This window comes from Sebastes fasciatus, chromosome 12 (genome assembly GCF_043250625.1).
Source record: "Sebastes fasciatus isolate fSebFas1 chromosome 12, fSebFas1.pri, whole genome shotgun sequence".
Lineage (NCBI taxonomy): Eukaryota > Metazoa > Chordata > Actinopteri > Perciformes > Sebastidae > Sebastes > Sebastes fasciatus.
This window is the reverse complement of record NC_133806.1, coordinates 4179800-4199199: the sequence shown is the minus strand read 5'-3', so window position 1 is coordinate 4199199 and position 19400 is coordinate 4179800. Positions and strand designations below refer to the sequence as shown.

Below are 19400 nucleotides of genomic sequence, written 5' to 3'. Positions count from 1 at the left end.
CTCTAAAAGCAGCGCCTCTGTTATTTGTTCTTATTTAATCCACAAAAGAAAATAGAACACTTCAGGCCCAAATGGCTCTTTGTCAAGCAAATAAATAAGAAATAACTTGAGCAGTTTGCAGCGTTGTGAGACACTTACTGATATCCCAAACAGATTTTTTGTATTTTTCTTACATTTACATTATGACACATTTTTGTTTTAGTCTTGAACTAATAATGACGGTTGACAAAGATTCTCATGAGAACTCACATTTTACGGAAACACAAAGCATTCTCCATTATAAAAACACAACAAAGATGTAGCGCTTAAATAATTCCACTTAAGTGAAAGAGCTGCATAAATGATGGATTGCTTCCGATAGTGTGAGGCTGGAAGAAGCAACCACAAAGACCACAGTCTGTGCTCTGAAATGTGAGAGATCATTAAGTCATTTTGGCAAAGTCTTACAATCCAACTCTCCACAACGTGCATGTGATCATGTTGTAAGTAACGAAGTAACGAACAAGGAGCAATGAACTCATACATCCTTTTTTGTCCTTAATCCCTCTCTACTGGTTACCCGCTTTCTCTGCTTGTGGACCCGGAGCGCCTCTTTCCAAGCAGTATTCCTCCCAAAGCTCATTAAACAAATTCCCAGTCGCACCGAAAGAACACCCTTGATCCTTTTTGGGGTCACACAATCCCAAATCCATCTTTTTAAATACAGCACAGAAAACCTGCCGAGAGAGCGGCAGCGTCTTCCTCTCTGAGCAGTGGTTGTAGTAGTGCCTGTACACCTCCGACATGTTTGAGAAGACCGGCTCCAGATACAGCTTGGAGACGGACATCCCGCAACAGTACGAGGGGACTTTGGGTAAACTCTGGAGGAACTCATTCAGGACTATATGCTCCGAAGCTTTACGGGATTTCCTCTGCGTTTGCTTCTTGGCGATTTCCTCTGAATTGTCCTGCTGGGATGCATTTTGTGCCCAGTTGAGCACCGACCACTCTCCAATCCCCAAAGTCGAGAGGAACATCTTTTTGCAAACTTGTTTTCTGTCACCGTCGGCTATCAAATGATACCGCATCGACACCGACCTTCTCGACTGAGTCCACGGTGCTCGTGTTCTTTCCACCGCGTCGCAGTCGACTAATCCGGACACGTGGATCTTTCTCTGAGCCCAGTTCATGCCCTGCCAGAAACTAGTGAACAGCTCGTTCCTCATCTCTTCACTGAAATCAGCACAGAAACGGTTGGATGCCCTTTTGCAAGCACTGGACGTGCATCCTGACCCCATTGTCCTCTGACCTTTAGTTATGGTCGTGCCGTCTTTCTTTCGTTTGCTGATGTACGATTTGCCCTCCATCCTAAGTTGCTTCTGTCGATTTTGCTTCCACGTTAGCGGCTTGGCAACTCTGGATTTCTTCCTGGCCGACCCCTCTGGTTCTGGTGGCCTGTCTTTGTCTTTGTCAGTGGCGTTCACTTGTTCTGCAAAAACAGGGAAATGTCATTAACATGTATGAGGTATTACTGTGATACGGCAAACACTATGGAAAATAATGGTACTAACAAACATGATTACATCAGTGCACTATTTAGGACTGTGTCTCACAGTTATTTTCATTCTCAATTAATCTATTGATGATTTTTCTTTTTTTTTTTATTGATAATTTAGCCTATAAAATATGCAAGAATTGTGCAACAGTCCAAGGTGATGTCTTGAAATTGTTTGTTCTGTCCAACCAGAAGCTTTGGGCATTTTTGCTTGATAAACAATTATTTGATTACCACGTGTTGCGTCAGTTGACAAATTGATAAATCAACTAATTTCTAGTTTCAGCCCTACAACTATCTGTAGTATGTAGCTGAAAAAGAGTGAAGCCACTCACCCTGAGTAGCTCCTGCAGTATTACTGACTGCAGAGGAAGCAGGCTTCTGTTGTGGACACTGAGTTGCAGCCTGCCTCTTTTCTAATTTGTTTTCATTTGAGTCATTCTGTGTTGTTGCTCCTTTCTGAGTCCAGTTGAGCACAGACCACTCTCCGACCCCCAGAGTGGACAGGAACATGTTTTTACACACTTGTTTCCTTTTGCCATCCACCAACAAGTGATAACGGAGTGAAACCGATCTTCTCGACCGCGACCCCACCGCTCGAGATCTTTCCACGGGGTCGCGGTCAACTTGTTCTGCTACGTACAGTTTTCTCTGAGTCCAGTCCATGTGCTGCCAGAATTCATCAAACACTTGCCTCCTGGCCTCCTCGTTGATTTCATTACAAAGCCGGTTCGATGCCTTTCTGCACGCATTCGAGGTGCACCTTGGTCCGATTGCTCTTGAATGTTTAGTCACAACCTTGCCGTCTCTTTTGCGTTTGCTCACATAAGATTTACCCTCCATCCTCAGCTGTTTCTGCTTGTTTTGCTTCCACTTTGATGGATCTCCGACTTTGGCTTTGGCTTTTTTCCTGCCAGCCGCTGCCTTATCCATATTAGTGTTTCCATATTTGGCAGCAGTATGAAGGAGCACTGAAAACATCCCACAAAAAATAATTGATTATTAAAATACATATGCTCGGTTGGAAATTACATTTTTGGTTTATCAAACACAAAGATTATGCAATACGCAAGTTTATTCCTATTCCCTATGCCACCTGACAGCTAAAACAGGATCAAATCATCGTTCTTCTACACCTGCAGACTGGAGAACCCTTTCAGAATAATTAGGGCGCAGTTGTTAAATCAGCACATTGTTACTTACTGGTATCGGCAGCACCCAGAGGACACACACTGGGAAACTGGGAGATCATCTGTGGCTCTGCTGTCATTACCGACTGGGACCTTTTTCTTGACGATCCATCTTTATGCATGTCAGACTTCCTGCTTGCATCAGTGACGTGCCGATGGTCTGGATTCAACAGCGCGCGCACACACACACACACACATGCACCTTGTTAAGACGTGTAAATAACTGCTGTCCTTCTGTACAGAGATAGAGCGGTAGATAGATAGATAGATAGCTAGATAGCTAGATAGATGTATATGTATATTATAGTGTATGATACAGTAGTGTAATGTAATAGTATAATAGAAGTATAGCTGTATAATATGATAAAACAAGAAGATGTAAGAAATGCTATGAGAAGATATAATAATAATAATAATAATAATAATAATAATAATAATAATAATAATAATAATAACAATAATAATAGTAATACTAATGATGGTACTATAATATGAATGAAAGATACAGTTTCCAGCAGTCAAGTACTCAGGTGAGTGTGTACACAATGCAAACTACACAAACAATAACAAATATGAATCTGGATATGAATACAAATATAGCATCAGTGCAGAGTGACTGACAGTCTGAGCTCATACAGTACACACCTGGTGGGATGTGGTGCAGCCCAAAGGTCTCAGTGGCTGTGGGTCTGTGAACTGGAGGGTCATTGGTGGGTTTGGGATGGAGACCAATATCCTCCATTGCTGCGATGGCTAAAACATAAGATACAGGTTGTTTTTGGAGTGTTTGGCATCAATGCATATTCAGTGATTTAGCATTAAGCCTGTTTGTCTATAAACACTGCTCGTGTGTATTTTAACGGTGGACAACAAAGCCATGTGTTCTGAATCCAGATGTGTTCTGAATCCAGATGTTTTCTTATACACTGTAAACAATTGCTGTTAATTTACAGCAGGATTTCAACAGTATTAACCTGTTATTGCTAAAAACAGTGCTTTACTGTTAATACAAAAGAAAACCTGTTAAATTACGCTCATAGGCCGTTTTTCAACTGAACTATAATGCATTCTTAAAAAACAGCACTTTACTGCTGATCAACTGTCTAAAGTATCATCAGTAACAGTTTCATGCAGTATATCTTTAATTCTGGGACCTGATCTGCTCATGTGAGGCTTGTACATTGTACATGATTGTAAAATCAGTGAATTAGCTTTATTGTTCTTCACTCACATGTTGTTCTGGTTTGCATTCTGTGCTTGTAGCCAGCTAGAGACACACATTTTGGGAAAAGTGTCAACAAGTCTATTATAGCCTTTTTCCTAACAAGTGCCTTTAATTGTATTTAGTGTGACTATTCCTATGTCTGTAACCTGCTAAGTCTATTCATCTAGGCAAATATTTTTTATTAAAATGCATGTAAAAAATACAACCTAAATAGTGCATTAAAACAAATCAGTAAGGTAATTTAAAAGAAAGGTGAAAAACAGCTATATAATGTATCTTTAAAGGTCCCATATTGTAAAAAAGTGAGATTTTCATGCTTTTTTATTATAAAGCAGGTTTAAGTCCTATATAAATACTGTGAAAGTATCAAAAGACTCAATCCACAGGGAAATACACACAGCCCGTATTCAGAAACTCTGCATTTGAAACAAACTGTCAGGATTTCTGCCCATTTGTGATGTCACAAATATACAATATTTAGACCCTTGACACAGATTTTAAACGTAAACATTCTAAACGTGTCCCAGTTTATTCCTGGTTGCAGTGGATGTGAATGTCATCAGCTGACATGAAGTACACATGGACCCAAACTGTTGCCTAGCAACGCAATTCTGTTGCAATTTTGTTGCAATTTTGTTGCAATTCCGTCAAAATGCCCTAAAACGGAGCGTTTCAGACAGAAGGGTAAATACAGGTATATTCAGGCAGACAGTATGAAGAAAAGAAAGGGGTTTTTGAACATTACAGCATGTAAACATGTTCAAGTAGAAACACAAAATACAAGTATGAACCTGAAAATGAGCACAATATGGGACCTTTAAACAGTAAATTAACTGTAAAATACTGTGAAATTAATAAAAAAAAACAGTTCAAACTGTATTTTTCATTAACAGTACAAAGCTGTAAATTTCAGCGACAGCATAATGATGTTAATTTTACAGTAACATTAAGGCAACCCTGCTGCCAGTTCTATACTGTTATTTTACTGGGAAATTCTTAACAGTGTAGCTTTACATAGAAGTCGTCGTTGCAGGCCTGACAGTCTAAACATCTGTAATGATGCTCATCATCATAGTGATATCCAGCTGACTTTATGTGCAGCTAATTCCTTCCTATAGCAACCTTTAAATAAAAGGACACATAACGTGGTCTTTTGCTTACAGAGTGTTATACATCTGAAAACGTCTCGTAGACCCGTCGGTTCCATCCAGAGATCAGATCACAGGTTTCCAGGCTGATGTTTACTCCTTCATCATGGCTCTGACAGAGAAACGACACATCTGTCTGCTCCGTTAGCTCACGTTTTATTTTGCTAAATGATGTTAACAGGCGGATCTGAGGAGCTTCCGGGAGCTTCCCTACTGGCAGCTGACTGAACATGCGCACTGGAGCTCCAGGTAGCAGAATGGGAATGATGTGTTATCCCATTCAGCAGTAATATAATATATATCTCTCTATATATAGAGATATATATCTCTCTATATATAGAGAGATATATATATAGAGATATATATAATAGATCAATAGAGAAACAAGACTTGATCAAAACCGAGTATATGGCTATAAAAATAGAAATGAATAACAGTTTTTTGATTACATTTTCATTTTTATTTACCAGTGTTTAATTCTGAGATTTCGAGAATAAAGTCATATGTTTAAGAGAAAAAAAATCGTAGTATTACGAGAATAAAGTCACAACATTATAAAGTAGTAATTTTGCGTGTTATTTTCATTTTTTCTCGTAAAATTATGATTTTATTCTTGCAATATTACGACTTTTTTCTCGTTAAGTTATGATTTTATTCTCGTAATATTACGACTTTTTTTCTCGTAAAGTTATGATTTTATTCTCGTAATATTAAGACTTTTTTCTCCTAAAGTTATGACTTTATTCTCGTAATATTACGACTTATTATTTAACTTTATACTATATAGAAATTTTATTTATAATATACTATAATTAGTGGAGTTACTATTTTGCAGATTAAGATTTTACAAACAAAATAATTAAATTAGCTCCATGTCAACCAACTGCAACAATAAATTGGTACTTGCATATACATGTATCCACAATAATAATATTGAGGCCATCAGTCCAAGCCCCTGTCTATTTGTCTGGGCATTGAAAATAAAGCTATACAGATAAAATAGTCTTTCCTTGCAATGAATCTGTCAAAAAAAAAAACATTTTTGTTTCAAAATACACATAAAAGGAAATATATTCGAAGTATAAGTGATTTATGGGGGCTTTCAGCAGGCTGCTTAAAAACAGTAAGGACATATATAGCGTTGTGCATCCTTCTAACATGAAAGCAAGAGGAAGGAAGGAAGCTATTAGTCCAAAGCTTCTGTTGGGGGTTTCTTCTTCTTCAATTGCCTAAAAAGGGCCTCAGTGCAAGGCAGGAATAACCAACCGGGCAAAGCAGGCGACTATCCTGCAGCCAAACAGCCTCGGGGGCAGCAAAAAGTCTCAGGTTCATTGCTTTTGTCAGTTGTTTTTGGTAATCGTATTAATTGCAAATTTGTAAAGGAATCTGTCATTATTCATTTTATTATTTATATATGTTCTTCCATGTCAAATGTCTTCAGTAAAAAAAAGGCCTATTTATAGGCTGCATACACAGAATCGTCCAAACAACAAATTTGCCCCACGGCCCCATAACAGGTTAATGCTGCAACATATTAAGTATTTTTTTTTAAATTCCTATTTTAGCTCCAAAAGTAAACATAGAGCACTATTCTTACTACACTATGCTTTAATGTACTTTAGACTATTATAACGTATTACTTACACTGTCTTGATGGGTCTTGAACAATGTTCATATAACATAGATAGAAGATAGATAGATTTAACTTTATAGAACTATATTTAACAAAACAAATGTCCAAGGAACACAAGCAAGGCTACCAGCAACAAATAGAGATAAAACTGCCATACTGTAGACATTTAAAGCTTACATAAGGGGTTAGTAAACTTGTATAACTACTTGTATAAACTATATATATAATATCTATTATATATATATAACTTTCGTACTGTTCAGTTCAGATCTTTATTATCCCATAAAAGGACTTTTTTTTTCTGCAGCAAGGCAGCATACAATTCCTAACCAGAAGATGTAAAGACATTAAAATGCAACTGTAATTCCTAAACTCATTAATAAAATGAGGTTAATCAATTTACATAAACAAATGTGGTATTTACACATTATAATGATGTTCCAGGACTGATAGAAGTTATAAAGTAAGTAAGTAAGTAAGTAAGTAAGTAAATAAGTAAAGTAATCAAGTAACTAAGTAAGTAAATAGAGTAAGCAAGTAAGTAAAGTAAGTAAAGTAAGTAAGTAAGTAAAGTAATCAAGTAATCAAGTAACTAAGTAAGTAAATAGAGTAAGCAAGTAAGTAAAGTAAGTAAAGTAAGTAAGTAAGTAAAGTAATCAAGTAACTAAGTAACTAAGTAAGTAAATAGAGTAAGCAAGTAAGTAAAGTAAGTAAAGTAAGTAAAGTAAGTAAAGTAAGTAAAGTAAGTAAAGTAAGTAAGTAATTAACTAAGTAAAGCTTTATTTATAAAGCAGCATTTAGAAGCTGTAGTAGTTCCATGTTGTGGTCAGCTGGTGTCGCTGCTGGACTGCTGGTAGATGTTCATGTTCACACCAGACAGACATCATCATCATCATCATCACCACCACTCTGCTTTACTGTAGACGTGCAACACACTCTGTCGTTACTTCTCAGTGCAGTTTATGAAAGCAGTGGATGTGATTAATACTTTATGTATTTACTGAAAATGAAAGTGTGTTTTTGTCTTCGTCCGCCATGATGGCAGGCAGACATGTCAGAGGGGTTTTCCGTCGTCCAGGTCTATAAATAGATACTTTCGGTTTCACTTTGGCAGTCTGAACGTCTGAACACGCAGCCGGCTGTGAGTTACTAACGTCGACGTTAAATAGACATGTTATAGTTTGTTAGGGACGGATCGGTGTCTGTTTACGTTGTCAGACTTATAACAAACCGACACACCAAACCTGCATCATCGAGAGGACATGTGAGTTGAATTTAATCAACTGTAAAGCTACTAACTAAAACTGGACAAGCTGCTGTACGTTACTGCTGCTGCTGTGCGTTACTGCTGTACGTTACTGCTGTACGTTACTGCTGTACGTTAGGATACATTGTGACTTCATAATGTATCATATTTTGAGTGTTTTGCTGATTCGTTGGTGTTTCTGTGGGTGGGTTACTGTCAAACTGTTTCAAAGATATCATCAGTGTAGATGAAAACGAAAGTAAAGCAGAATAAAACCATATCACCACGAAGGACATAATAACACAAATACAAATAAGTGGTTTGGCTGATATAGTTGCAAGGGGCTGAATATGCCAGATATTTAGCTGTGTGTTCTACATGTTTCTGCCAACAGGTAATATCAAATTCAAATAAGCTTTATTGGCATGCATGTTCAGGTTACATTATTGCCAAAGCTAAATTACATATTAATGAATAATTATGACTTAATAATATATAATATTTTTAGTGTTTTGCTGATTCGTTGGTGTTTCTGTGGGTGTTTTTTTTTTTGTCACGTTACTTTCAAACTGTTTCAAAGAAATCATAAGTTTAGATGAAAATGAAAGTAATGCAGAATAATACCATCTGCTGCAAAAATTAAAGTAAATTCTCACCACGAAGGACATGCAAGTGCAAATAAGTGGCTTGGCTGATATAAAACTCAGAAAAAAAAGTTTGGAAATGTGTGTTTGGTGGATTATTTCTCTGTTGTTACAATGCTAATTGGCATTGTATTTTACATGGTTGGAAAGCCTGTTTATTTACCTTCTCAATGAGGACCAAACACTAATTTCCAAACTTTTTTTTCTGAGTTTAGTTACAAGGGGCTGAATATGCTAGATATTTAGCTGTGTGTTCTACATGTTTCTGCCAACAGGTAATAACAATATTTACTGTTCTGGAGGCTTTTGTTAGTCCCACCAGTGAAACCTGACTGTGTGCGTCTACAGGCTTGAATGCCACTGACCCTCCCTGTCACTTTTATTTTGCAGAACCTGTGCATCATTATGCAGAAAATGAGCTACTTCTCCGCCCCGCTCTTCCTGTGCCTGGATGTGTGCGTGGTGCACGCCATCCGCTTGGCCCAGCTCTCACCTCTCCTCCTCTCTCATCCGTTCATCACCCTGTGGGGAGGAGGGTTGACCAGGGCTTGTCTCCTCGCCCTCTTCATCTTCACCTGCCCTGGAAGCCTGCCGTGGATGAGCAGCTTCGAGGGGCTACAGAGCTTAGGGGTCCTTTGCTTCCACTTCCCGGTGTACACCGCTCTTCTCTGGGCGCTAGAGCAGTCCACCATGGAGGAAGTGTGGGGGTGGCACTCCTGGGAAAGGGTGGGTGGCTGCTTTTCATGCTGATGTGTTTGAAACCATATTGAGTTGCAGGAAGGATCACATCAGTACAATAGCAGGCACTTTCTTGGTATGTTAGTATTAGGGATGTCCATAATTAACCGTTTAACCGTTAACCAACATTAAGCATTTTAACCGATTAACGCTATCGGTTAAAACGGTTAAAAGAAATGTTAATAATCAGAGGAGCGGCTCGTCACTTTAAGGAGAAAAGCTGGTCCACCTTAACATCCCACATTAAGAGGCGGGGCCGGAGTTGCAGGATACAGGAAGTCGGCTCCGGTCTCTGGCTCGCTTAAGCGGAGCGGAGGAGTTGTAGTTTCATAGCATTTATTCACCGACAAATAAACTGTTCACACACTGCTACACCTACGTTCACAGGTAGAACGCCACCAACAACCACACACTCACCGCCAACACACACACGATCTGTTGGAAACTCGCTAAAGTTACGCAGACTACGTGTGAGGAGGCGAGCACGAAGCCTCCGGCAATGCTAGAGCTGCTAACGTAGCACAAATACACACACTGTTTGTTGGCCACTCGCTAAAGTTCCGCCGGGCAGACGCACAGCTGACAACCTGCTAAACTAAACTAAATGTGCGGTGGAGACTTTTACTGGGAAAGTGGCTGCATGTCCGCGACACTACACGCAGCATCGTAGCTGCTAAGTTAACGCTCCCGGACGGTGAACTGGGGATTCCTATCAACCAATATCTGTTGTGCTCCTGCGGCTGGTGCACCGCTGCATGCGAGGCACAAATCTTGTCGGTTAACGAGGGTCGGTTATCGGTTAAGAATTTCAAAATGAGCATCCCTAGTTAGTATGTTACTGGCGGTGACAGATCTCGAGCAGGGCCCATGATGCATTGTGGCTCCCTGACCATGGTGTGCGTTCATGTGCTGACTCCCAGTTCAGCTGCCAAGAAGTTTTGTACCCAAAAACTAAACACGTAAAATAAATGATAAACATACATGGGTGTCTTAAAACTGATGATGTGGAACTGGCGAAGTGCCTTGCTCAAAGGTACAGTGGGTACTGTAGATGCTATTGCTGCATTGTAAATACGTACAATTTTGAGGTACTTGTAGTGTACCTGAGTATTTGCATTTTATGTTACTTTATACTTCTACTCTACTACATTTCAGAGGGAAATACTTTTTACTCCACTACATTTATCTGATAGCTATTAGTTACTAGTTACTTTGCAGATTAAGATTCCACATTGAAAAACCACGAAGAGTTTATAAAATACAGTGCATAGTTATAGATTAATGAAATACCCAACAATATATTACAGTTTAAATTAGGTCTACAACCACCAGCTACAGTATTCAAATCAGTAATAATAACATTTAGGGGCATTCTGCTGCATAACAAGCACTTTCACTTTTGATACTTGAGGTATATTTTTATTGTTAAGACTTCTGTACTTGTTATAGAAAGAAGTTGAATTAACGCACTTTATAGAAATATTTATCATATTTGCTATAACTAAAGATTTTATAACTTGCCCAGCAAGATTAAAATACTTGTTATGGTTATTTTGTTTTATTTGTTTTGCAATGAAGCTGTTGAGCCTGAAACAGGGACAAGACGAAAACCGAAACCAAACCAGTATGAAGAGAACGAGAAAGTTGTTTTTGCTTTTATCCTGACATTTGTCAGAATTCTCTGAAGCGTTAAATGATTTATTTCATGTGATGCTTTTTTGTGGATTTGTGTATTAAACCTGTGATTTGTTTTGCAGGTGTTACAGGGTTATGTTGTGACAATGGTGGCGTGGCTCTACTGGAGTCGATACGTGTCATCTCTTTTGCTCTCCTGGGGTCGATACGTGTCATCTCTTTTGCTCTCCTGGGGTCGATACATCTCATCTCTGTTGACGAGGGCGCCCTCTGACAAGCCCAAAGAGGTCGCCAACTCCTCTCTGGAGAAGCTGATGGGATTCATGCTGCCCTATCGCTGGCGCTTTGTTTTAGTGCTGTTTCTCGTGGTTCTCTCCTCTTATGGTAAGTGACACAACACCTTAAACGGATAGTTTTGGTGTTTTGAAGTGGGGTTGTATGAGGTACTTATCCAGTGTAGGAGTATCACTTACAGTAGATGATGGTCGACGCGCCCCCAGCATCGAGAAACAGACAGGAGTACCGGCAATGGAGCAAAGCAATGCACTACTATGGACGGGGACGGCAGAAAAACGTATTTTAGCAACCTAAAAGAGAGGCTCACCTTAAAAAAATTGATATCCGTTTAAACGTAAATACGTTATATTTAGAGTATTTTCCGGCATCCGCAGCACTGTATTGCTTGGTTCCGGTGTCGTTACTCCTGTCTGTAATTTTCCGTCCAGCTCAAAGATGCCGGGATACTTTCCCTCCCAAGACTTCACAAATTTACTTTTTGTTTTCTGTTCAGGTTCATCTGGTTCTTTGTCAGTTGAATCAATTTGTACATTCGTTTGTGATGTTGACGGGTTAGTCTAACTTGTCACCCCTGCAGTCAAACAACTTAATTTGCTTCGCCGATGTCTCTAAAACAGATGCCTGTGCGCATGCGAGTAAACGCACCAATGCACGTGCAGTGTTGTCACGCGCAGCGTTATCTGGTTCCGGTTCTGACCCTAACAGCAATATTTAAACATCACTAATGCAACAAATACTGAACAAATATTTATTTTGGGGTGCATGTTTGCTGTATTTTACATGTTAAAAAGTGGCTGCCACTGATGGTTGCCAATTTCTCAAAATGCCAGTTGCCAATGGCAACCTGACAACTCCTACTGTCGAGCCCCGGAACTATGAAGACATTCTTGTCTTTCAAATTAAAGTAGAGCATTGTGAAGCTTGGAAAGACTAAACAGATTTTAGATTGACAGTTTTGTCTCCCCAAAGATATGTATTGTGATGATGTGAACTCCTGATCTCAGGTGAGATGGCTATTCCTCAGTACACTGGGCGTGTGGCTGACTGGATCATAAATGAAGAAGCACCTGATGCATTCACCGAGGCCATCACCGTCATGACGCTAATGACTATTGCCAGGTAATGTCCACAAAGTAGTCAAAGCATTAGCAGTTTGAAGTTTTGTATAATATCTGAAAATCTCATCTGAAAATCTTTTATCTTCTCTCTTTTTTATTAGGAAAGATTAATGTTTTCAGGTCATAATGTAGCTGAGTAGCAAATATGAGATCTCTCTGGCAAAACTTTAATTTTGGGGTTTAGGGTTTCAAAAAGTGGAATCAAACCCCAACCTTGGGGTTAAAGTAGAGGTGTAAAGTAGTGGTAATTTTGATACTTTACACTGTAATGTATGTTTCAGTCAGTGGTGGAAAGTAACTAAGTACATTTACTCAAGTACGGTACTTAAGTACAATTTTGAGCTACTTGTACTTTACTGGAGTATTTCTATTTTCTGCTACTTTACACTCATACTCCCCTACAATTCAGATGAAATATTGTACTTGGGCCGCCGTACGGTAAAACGAGTACTGTCATGTTTTCAGAATTTGGGCTTTGACTTGGTACCGAAATATCGGTTCTCGAGCCATCCCTACTTTTTACTTCACTACATTTATTTTTTGTAACTAGTTACTTTGCAGATTGTAAGTTTTAAGTTTAATCAATAAATAAATTATTATGTATTATTATAGATTTATAAGGAGGGGGACTCACAAGCTACCCAGCTGCAACGTTTAAGCGATGAACACATTCATACATGATAATTATAATCCAATAATATAATATTTAGTATTCTGAAATGGGTCATTCTTCATAATGAGTACTTTTACGTTCTGTACTTTAAGTATATTTAGTTACTAATACTTTTGTACTTTCACTTAATTCGATTGCAGGAATTTTACCAGTAACAGAGTATTTCTACACCGTGGTATTACTACTTTTACTTAAGTAAAAGATCTGAGTACTTTCTCCATCTCTGGTTTCAGTGCTGTGCTCGAGTTTGTATGTGACCTCATGTACAACGTCACCATGAGCCTCATACACACCTCAGTGCAGGGAGCCGTCTTCCAGGCGGTGCTGAAACAGGAGATTGCTTTCTTTGATGCCACTCCGACAGGTAAATCATGTGTATACTGTACATATGACTGACTCAACAGAAGCTCTGTGTGCAGTAGGTCATCATGAATACATCCTAAACCTCTTTTTCCTTTCACGTATGGTACACACTTTTATTTTTTTCAAGCTCATTTTCCTTATTGTTATGAAATTCCTAATAAATATACCTGACAGAATTGGTGTGGGCTGGTGAAAATCCAGAATATGCAGGATTTTAACAACATAACACTTCAACTGTAACTCCTGTGACAACGCTAATGCACAGCTCTCTTCTCAGGTGAACTGGTGTCCCGTGTTACCACGGATACCAACGATATGAGCGAGGCCCTGAGTGAAAAACTAAGTCTTGTGATGTGGTACACAGCGCGTTTCGGCTTCCTCATGTACTTCATGGTGAGCCAGTCATGGAAAATGTCCCTGCTCACCTGCATGGGACTGCCCATCATCTGGGTCGTACCCAAGCTCATTGGACACTTCCAACAGGTAAGGAGGAGTTCCCTAAATGTCCCATAACCTTTACAGCTGCTCTTATCAATATTTTGATATTGGCAATGGATGAAAATACTGTGTGTCATGTGAAAGGGGTGGCTCGAAGTGACAAACCCACAGGAAATTATCACCTAATTTTGCAGTTCCCTCAGCTTTACGGAGCATTTTAGCATCCCATCCATCCGTCCATTATCTCTTATCTGGGGCTGGGTCAGCCTTGTTTCTAGTTGCAGCACGCAGCTGTTTTCAGCAAAAATGCTGTGATGAATGATCTGTACTCTCTAGGGGTAATATTAAACTCTTTTTTTTTTTTTTAAAGTGCCCTGAACTGATGTCCCCTTTACATTACATTTGTCATAGTAAGATTACATTAGTTGTAAGGTGAGTTTTTCCCCCAATATCCTCATGCTATAATTGACTGTAAATGGACCTTTAAAGGGACTGTTTGTAAGAATCAGAAATGTCTTGTTAACAGCGACACCTGTGGCCGTTAAGTCAACGAAAGTCAGCGTCCTGTTGCTCGCGCTTGTGCTCGCTCTAAATAGACATGAACGAGCATCGCTCAAAACAGTGAGGAGACACACGTCAGCTAAAACCACAATATCACTCTATATTTCAGCTGCTTGGCAGTAATGTTAGCTGACCAGACGAAGGTCTCTCCATGAATCAATGCTGATCCTAGTGTTGGCTTTTCCTGCCTCAGCCTCCCGACCGCGGCCGGAGGGAACGGGAGACACCGGAGTTTTGGTCGGAGACGATAACGTTTCTCGCTGCGGAGCCCCGTCACTTCACAAGACACGGAAAACCTCTGTTGGTCTGGAAGAGCTGCAGCAGTTATTTCTGCACAAACGTCCACTGAACATTCACTAGATATTCTCAGAACTAAACTAACTCTTCTGCAGTGTGTAGTGTGCGCGCATGCACGTGAGAGTGTAGCGAAAGAGCGAGAACGAGCGCGGTGTGTGAGTGAAGGCAGGCAGAGGAGCAGAGTACAGCAGAGACTCCGGTCCCGGAGACCAAAGCTACGGTCTCCCCCGCATCCTCCGATCGCGGCCAACACTGTTTAACAGACGGGCTTCACTAGATAGAACTTTGAGGTTTTGGTGCTTCCGTGTAGTTTGTGTTGGAGTCTGAGTCTGAACAGCGTAGCCGCCGACCCGGATTGATTTATATGTGTAAGAAGTTACAAACAGTCCCTTTAAAAGCTGATATTAAAAAAAAAAAAGGTTTCTCACCTTTTTCACCCCTGATGTGTTTGCATCCCTGACACTACCTGCCCAGCAGACAGACAAAGTCAGCAACTAGCTGGTGAACATAGTGGAGCATTTAACAGCTAAAGACAGACAGATATTTCCCTCAAAAGTTACACTGAGCTAAAAGGAGAGCGAATATTGGACTAACATTCACCAGACGGATGGAAGCATGACTGCAAAACGAATGCTAATGTTGCTCTGTGTCGACAAATCAACTTTATATGTCAGTGTTGTGCTTACAGATTGTTGTGCTGTCCTCAAATGGCCAATAAAATCAATTAATGCAGGTTTAAGGTTTAAAATCCTCCCCCAGGCACCGGACGCTGGTGTACCTTGTACAACGTGACATCATGTCAGAATATCATGATCATGTCCATCCATCGTGTACAAATTCAATCTTATTGTTATATTTTTCTCTGTGTTTCAGACTATTGCTGTGAAGCTTCAGGAGTCACTGGCTAAGGCCAACCAGGTGGCCACAGAGACCTTCTCCTGCATGAAGACAGTGAGGAGTTTTGCCAACGAAGACGGTGAGACGGAGAAGTACAGACGGAGGCTGGAGGATACCTACGCCCTTAACAAAAAGGAAGCAGTGGCCTATGCAGCTTCTACCTGGGCTAACAGCGTGAGTTGAATGCTGATCTCGATTATAAAGTGTGCAATGATTTCTTAGCATGTGTTTCTATGAGTCAGCGGGGGTTATTCTAGAGAACCGTGGACAAAGGGCTCGCTGCGCCCTCTCTCCCCGCCGGGGACGGGCCCCCTGCTCCCGGTGCGACCTCCGACCGGGGCGCACTGTCCTCAGTGCACCCCAACCACGTCAAAGCTGCCAGACCGGGGCTCGGCCCACGTAAAAGGCACAGGGGGGTCTGCGGTGATGTCAGCAACCCACCCGACCCGTCTTGAAACACGGACCAAGAAGTCTAATGCACGCGCGAATCAGAGGGTTCAAGCAAAACCCTGTGGCGCAATGAAAGTGAGGGCCGGTGCGCGCCGGCTGAAGTGGGATCCTGGGCTAGCGGGGTCGGGCGCACCACCATAAAGTGGTACCAGTGCCGTTGTATCGGAGCCGTTTTGTGAGTACGAGTACATGAGCACAGTATCGGACCCGATACCCGATACTGGTATCGGTATCGAAGCATCCCTATTTACAATGTTTACTGAGGTAATAAATCAAGTGAGAAGTCGGATCATTTTCTCAAAGACTTCTATACAATCAGACTTCTTTTTGCAACCAGAGGAGTCGCCCCCTGCTTCCTCATTGGCTTCACTTTTCAGACCCCGGAGTTGCCAGCTGTATTTATTGCAGTTCCTTTAGTGTGTAAACCATTGTTTTTGTTCTCCCAGATGACCACCATGACCCTGAAGGTGTGTGTTCTGTACTATGGAGGGACTCTGGTGACCAGAGGGGACGTTAGCAGTGGAGACCTGGTGTCATTCGTCCTCTATGAGCTGCAGTTTGCCTCTTCTCTTGAGGTGAGCCACAGGCCAAGATAAAGGGAATAAGCTTGAATGAAATATTATGTACTTGCACTTGTTTCCCCTGATGCTGAATTACAAGTGGCTGATTGATTTGTTCAAAATGAAATATGTAATTTAGTTCAATTTCAAAGTGCCTCTTTCTACCACCTCTCTTCCAGGCTGTCATGCGTTATTACCCGGAGGTGATGAAGGCAATTGGTGCCTCGGAGAAGATCTTTGAATATTTGGAACGCAAACCTAAAGTACCCCCAAATGGCACTTTGGCCCCCAAAAATCTCAAGGGACACATTCAACTAAAAAATGTTTCGTTTTCCTATTCTGGCAAGACAGACAATCTTGTCCTCAAGGTATCTATGTATTTTTAATCTCCTGTACATTTATTATATGTACAATTAAAATGATTTTATCGCATATCACTCCTTACCAATTCACCCTATTCCTCTCTTGTACCAGGACGTGTCTCTGGAGATGAAGCCAGGCCAAGTCACTGCTCTTGTGGGGCTTAACAGATCAGGGAAGTCCACATGTGTCAATCTGCTGGAGAGATTTTACCAGCCCCGAACAGGGGAGATTCTACTGGATGGGAAACCACTGCAAGAATACGAAAACCAGTACCTACATGACAAGGTGGACTGTCACAACAACATTTTTTATTTGAATATTTTAATCATTTAGCTGACATTGTCATCTAATTTGACTTGCAGCTGCAACCATTAAATTAAATTAAAGTAGCCCTGAGCTGTACAATGTTTTTCTCTTCGTCACAGGAATATTGTAAAGACACTTACTAGCACTTTTCGCCTAATTTTATTCTGCTTTATTCTGCTCCTCATTGTAAACCATTCTCAGAGTCAGCTGTGATAGTCACACAGCCACTGATGTTTCCTCTTCATCCTGTTTGTTTATAGATTGCTGTGGTGAGTCAAGATTGTAAGCTGTTTGCTCGCTCTGTGCGGGAGAACATCAAGTACGGCTACGAGGATGCCACTGATGAGGAGATGGAAAAGGCTGCCAAGCTGGCTCGTGCCCACGAGTTCATCATGGGGCTGTCAAGTGGCTACGACACAGGTTCGACCCACAAACCCAATATATTAGAATGAATCCTCAAGTGGGGTTTTTCACATGGGTTCAAGTTACTTCCTTGAAATAAAAAAAAAAATTAAAGGTCCAGTTTGTAGGATTTGGTGGCATCTAGCGTGTAGGAGAACTACGGTGGCCGACGTAAAAACGCAAATGGCCCTCTCTAGAGCCAGTGATTCGCTTGTCCGTTCTGGGCTACTGTAGAAACATTGCGGTGCAACATAGTAACATAACACAACAATTCTTAATTTCAGGTAATTATACGTTAAAGAAAACATACTTGCAATATTATATTCCATTTCTGCCAATAGATCCCCCTAAATGCTACACACTGTGCCTTTAAATTCTTAGATGTTTGCACAATGATATAATGGATGCCTGTAAAGGCCCAGACACACTAACCCGACATCAAAGAACAAGCGGCGACAAAGGCCGACTGTTCCATCGCCTCACGTCGCCTTTGTCTTGGACAAAAAGTTGCACTCGAACACACCGCAAAGACTACAGCCAACGGCCAACTACCACGTACATTTTGTGCAAGCATGAGATGAAATAACTCTCCACACCAGCAGCCGGCAGTAGTCTGTATTCATCATTCAAAAAGGGAAACCGGAAGACCGAGGACTGCAGATATACAAGCCATTGTTATGATACGTACGTGAAACAAAGCAGCGTTTGCCTTCTGTGTGTGTCCTGTTACTCGTTGGCTTTCCTCACTTCTGTTTCTCTTCTCGTGCACTGATTCGTTTAAGCTGAACAGCCATTCAGAGTGATTTTCACAGACGCGCTCCGCCGCAACATGCTGAATCGGCCGAAAAAAAACAAAAAAAAACAAGGCCGACAGACGCTCATCGACGGCCCCAATCTGTCCGACGGTTGACCGTCGGCTTGATGTGTCAGGGCCTTTAAGATGCATTTCTTAGTACTGGAAAATGTTTTTTTTAAGTAACACATTTCTTCAGGCTGTCTGGGTACCAGGGTATCTGCAGGTCTTGAAAACCATAAAAGTCTTCAATTTAATTTACAAAAGACTTCAATATCATTACTGCAAGCTGCAGTAGCAAGAAGCTCACAGTCTCAAGTTTTAGCAAAAACTTAAATGAACTTAAATTCATTCATAATATTCAGTAGGTTAATCCATCCATCTATTTTTCTATTATTGTTACATATTGATTCAAAAGTAAATGACTCTAGGCCATATGGTCCCTACTGGTTTTCCTTCATACTTTGGCTGGTATGATTGTGGAACATATATTAAATGGCATTCTCTGTGGTATTAAAAAGGTTATAAACAGTCTTAAATTGAACTTAATGAATCCTGCAGAAACCCTGCTGACAGTAGTGAAAGGGCAGATGGATTTAATTAAGTACTCTTGTAACCAACATCCCTTTGGCCTTGTTGCCTTATCTAATCCAAAAACAACTCACTGTTCCCCAAAAAATGTCCATAAACACAATAACAGTATGTCCTTCTGTTGGACAGATGCCGGGGAGAACGGGGGCCAGGTGTCTGGAGGCCAGAAGCAACGCATCGCCATAGCCAGAGCTTTAATCAGAAGTCCTAAAATCCTGATACTGGACAACGCCACCAGTGACCTGGACACAGAGAATGAATATCAGGTAGGAAATTCTTCTGAGTATCTAAAATTTTG

At 40.6% G+C, this 19400-nt stretch overlaps 2 protein-coding genes across 4 annotated transcripts in view; one reads left to right on the top strand and one right to left on the bottom strand.

Annotated features, from left to right (window-relative positions):
• The window catches only part of tap1 (transporter 1, ATP-binding cassette, sub-family B (MDR/TAP)), a 31147-nt gene that overhangs the window by 9944 nt on the left and 1803 nt on the right, over positions 1 to 19400 (top strand). Inside the window, exons 1-12 of one of the 2 annotated variants that reach the window (XM_074652684.1) lie at positions 7642 to 7994; positions 9011 to 9346; positions 11116 to 11377; positions 12295 to 12409; positions 13315 to 13445; positions 13722 to 13927; positions 15614 to 15811; positions 16534 to 16662; positions 16827 to 17015; positions 17122 to 17295; positions 17577 to 17736; positions 19232 to 19368. In XM_074652684.1, the coding sequence (XP_074508785.1) occupies positions 9026 to 9346; positions 11116 to 11377; positions 12295 to 12409; positions 13315 to 13445; positions 13722 to 13927; positions 15614 to 15811; positions 16534 to 16662; positions 16827 to 17015; positions 17122 to 17295; positions 17577 to 17736; positions 19232 to 19368 (2022 nt within the window). In that variant the 5' untranslated portion in view covers positions 7642 to 7994; positions 9011 to 9025. Of the gene's footprint in view, positions 1 to 7641; positions 7995 to 9010; positions 9347 to 11115; positions 11378 to 12294; positions 12410 to 13314; positions 13446 to 13721; positions 13928 to 15613; positions 15812 to 16533; positions 16663 to 16826; positions 17016 to 17121; positions 17296 to 17576; positions 17737 to 19231; positions 19369 to 19400 lie in introns of those variants that run through there. The other variant, XM_074652683.1, reaches the window with a different exon arrangement.
• Positions 124 to 5318, bottom strand: LOC141778426 (uncharacterized). Of its 2 annotated transcripts, none has more exons than XM_074652688.1 (5): positions 5111 to 5318; positions 3370 to 3477; positions 2738 to 2884; positions 1870 to 2505; positions 124 to 1468 (listed from the first exon to the last, which is right to left on the bottom strand). In XM_074652688.1, the coding sequence occupies exons 1-5, from the start codon at positions 5154 to 5156 to the stop codon at positions 549 to 551; spliced, it is 1857 nt and encodes a 618-aa protein (XP_074508789.1). In that variant the 5' UTR covers positions 5157 to 5318; the 3' UTR covers positions 124 to 548. The 2 variants fall into 2 exon arrangements, with proteins under 2 accessions (XP_074508789.1, XP_074508790.1); XM_074652689.1 differs by lacking the exon at positions 5111 to 5318 and adding an exon at positions 3956 to 4369.

What these genes read in the sequence shown, in the direction of transcription:
- LOC141778426 (XM_074652688.1), bottom strand. Translation starts at nt 5,156, where the DNA reads ATGGAACCGACGGGTCTACGAGACGTTTTCAGATGTATAACACTCT. An exon ending in TTTCAGATGTATAACACTCT is followed by an intron (nt 3,478 to 5,110) that starts GTAAGCAAAAGA and finishes CTTATGTTTTAG; the next exon opens with CCATCGCAGCAATGGAGGAT. An exon ending in TCTGGGTGCTGCCGATACCA is followed by an intron (nt 2,506 to 2,737) that starts GTAAGTAACAAT and finishes GGATGTTTTCAG; the next exon opens with TGCTCCTTCATACTGCTGCC.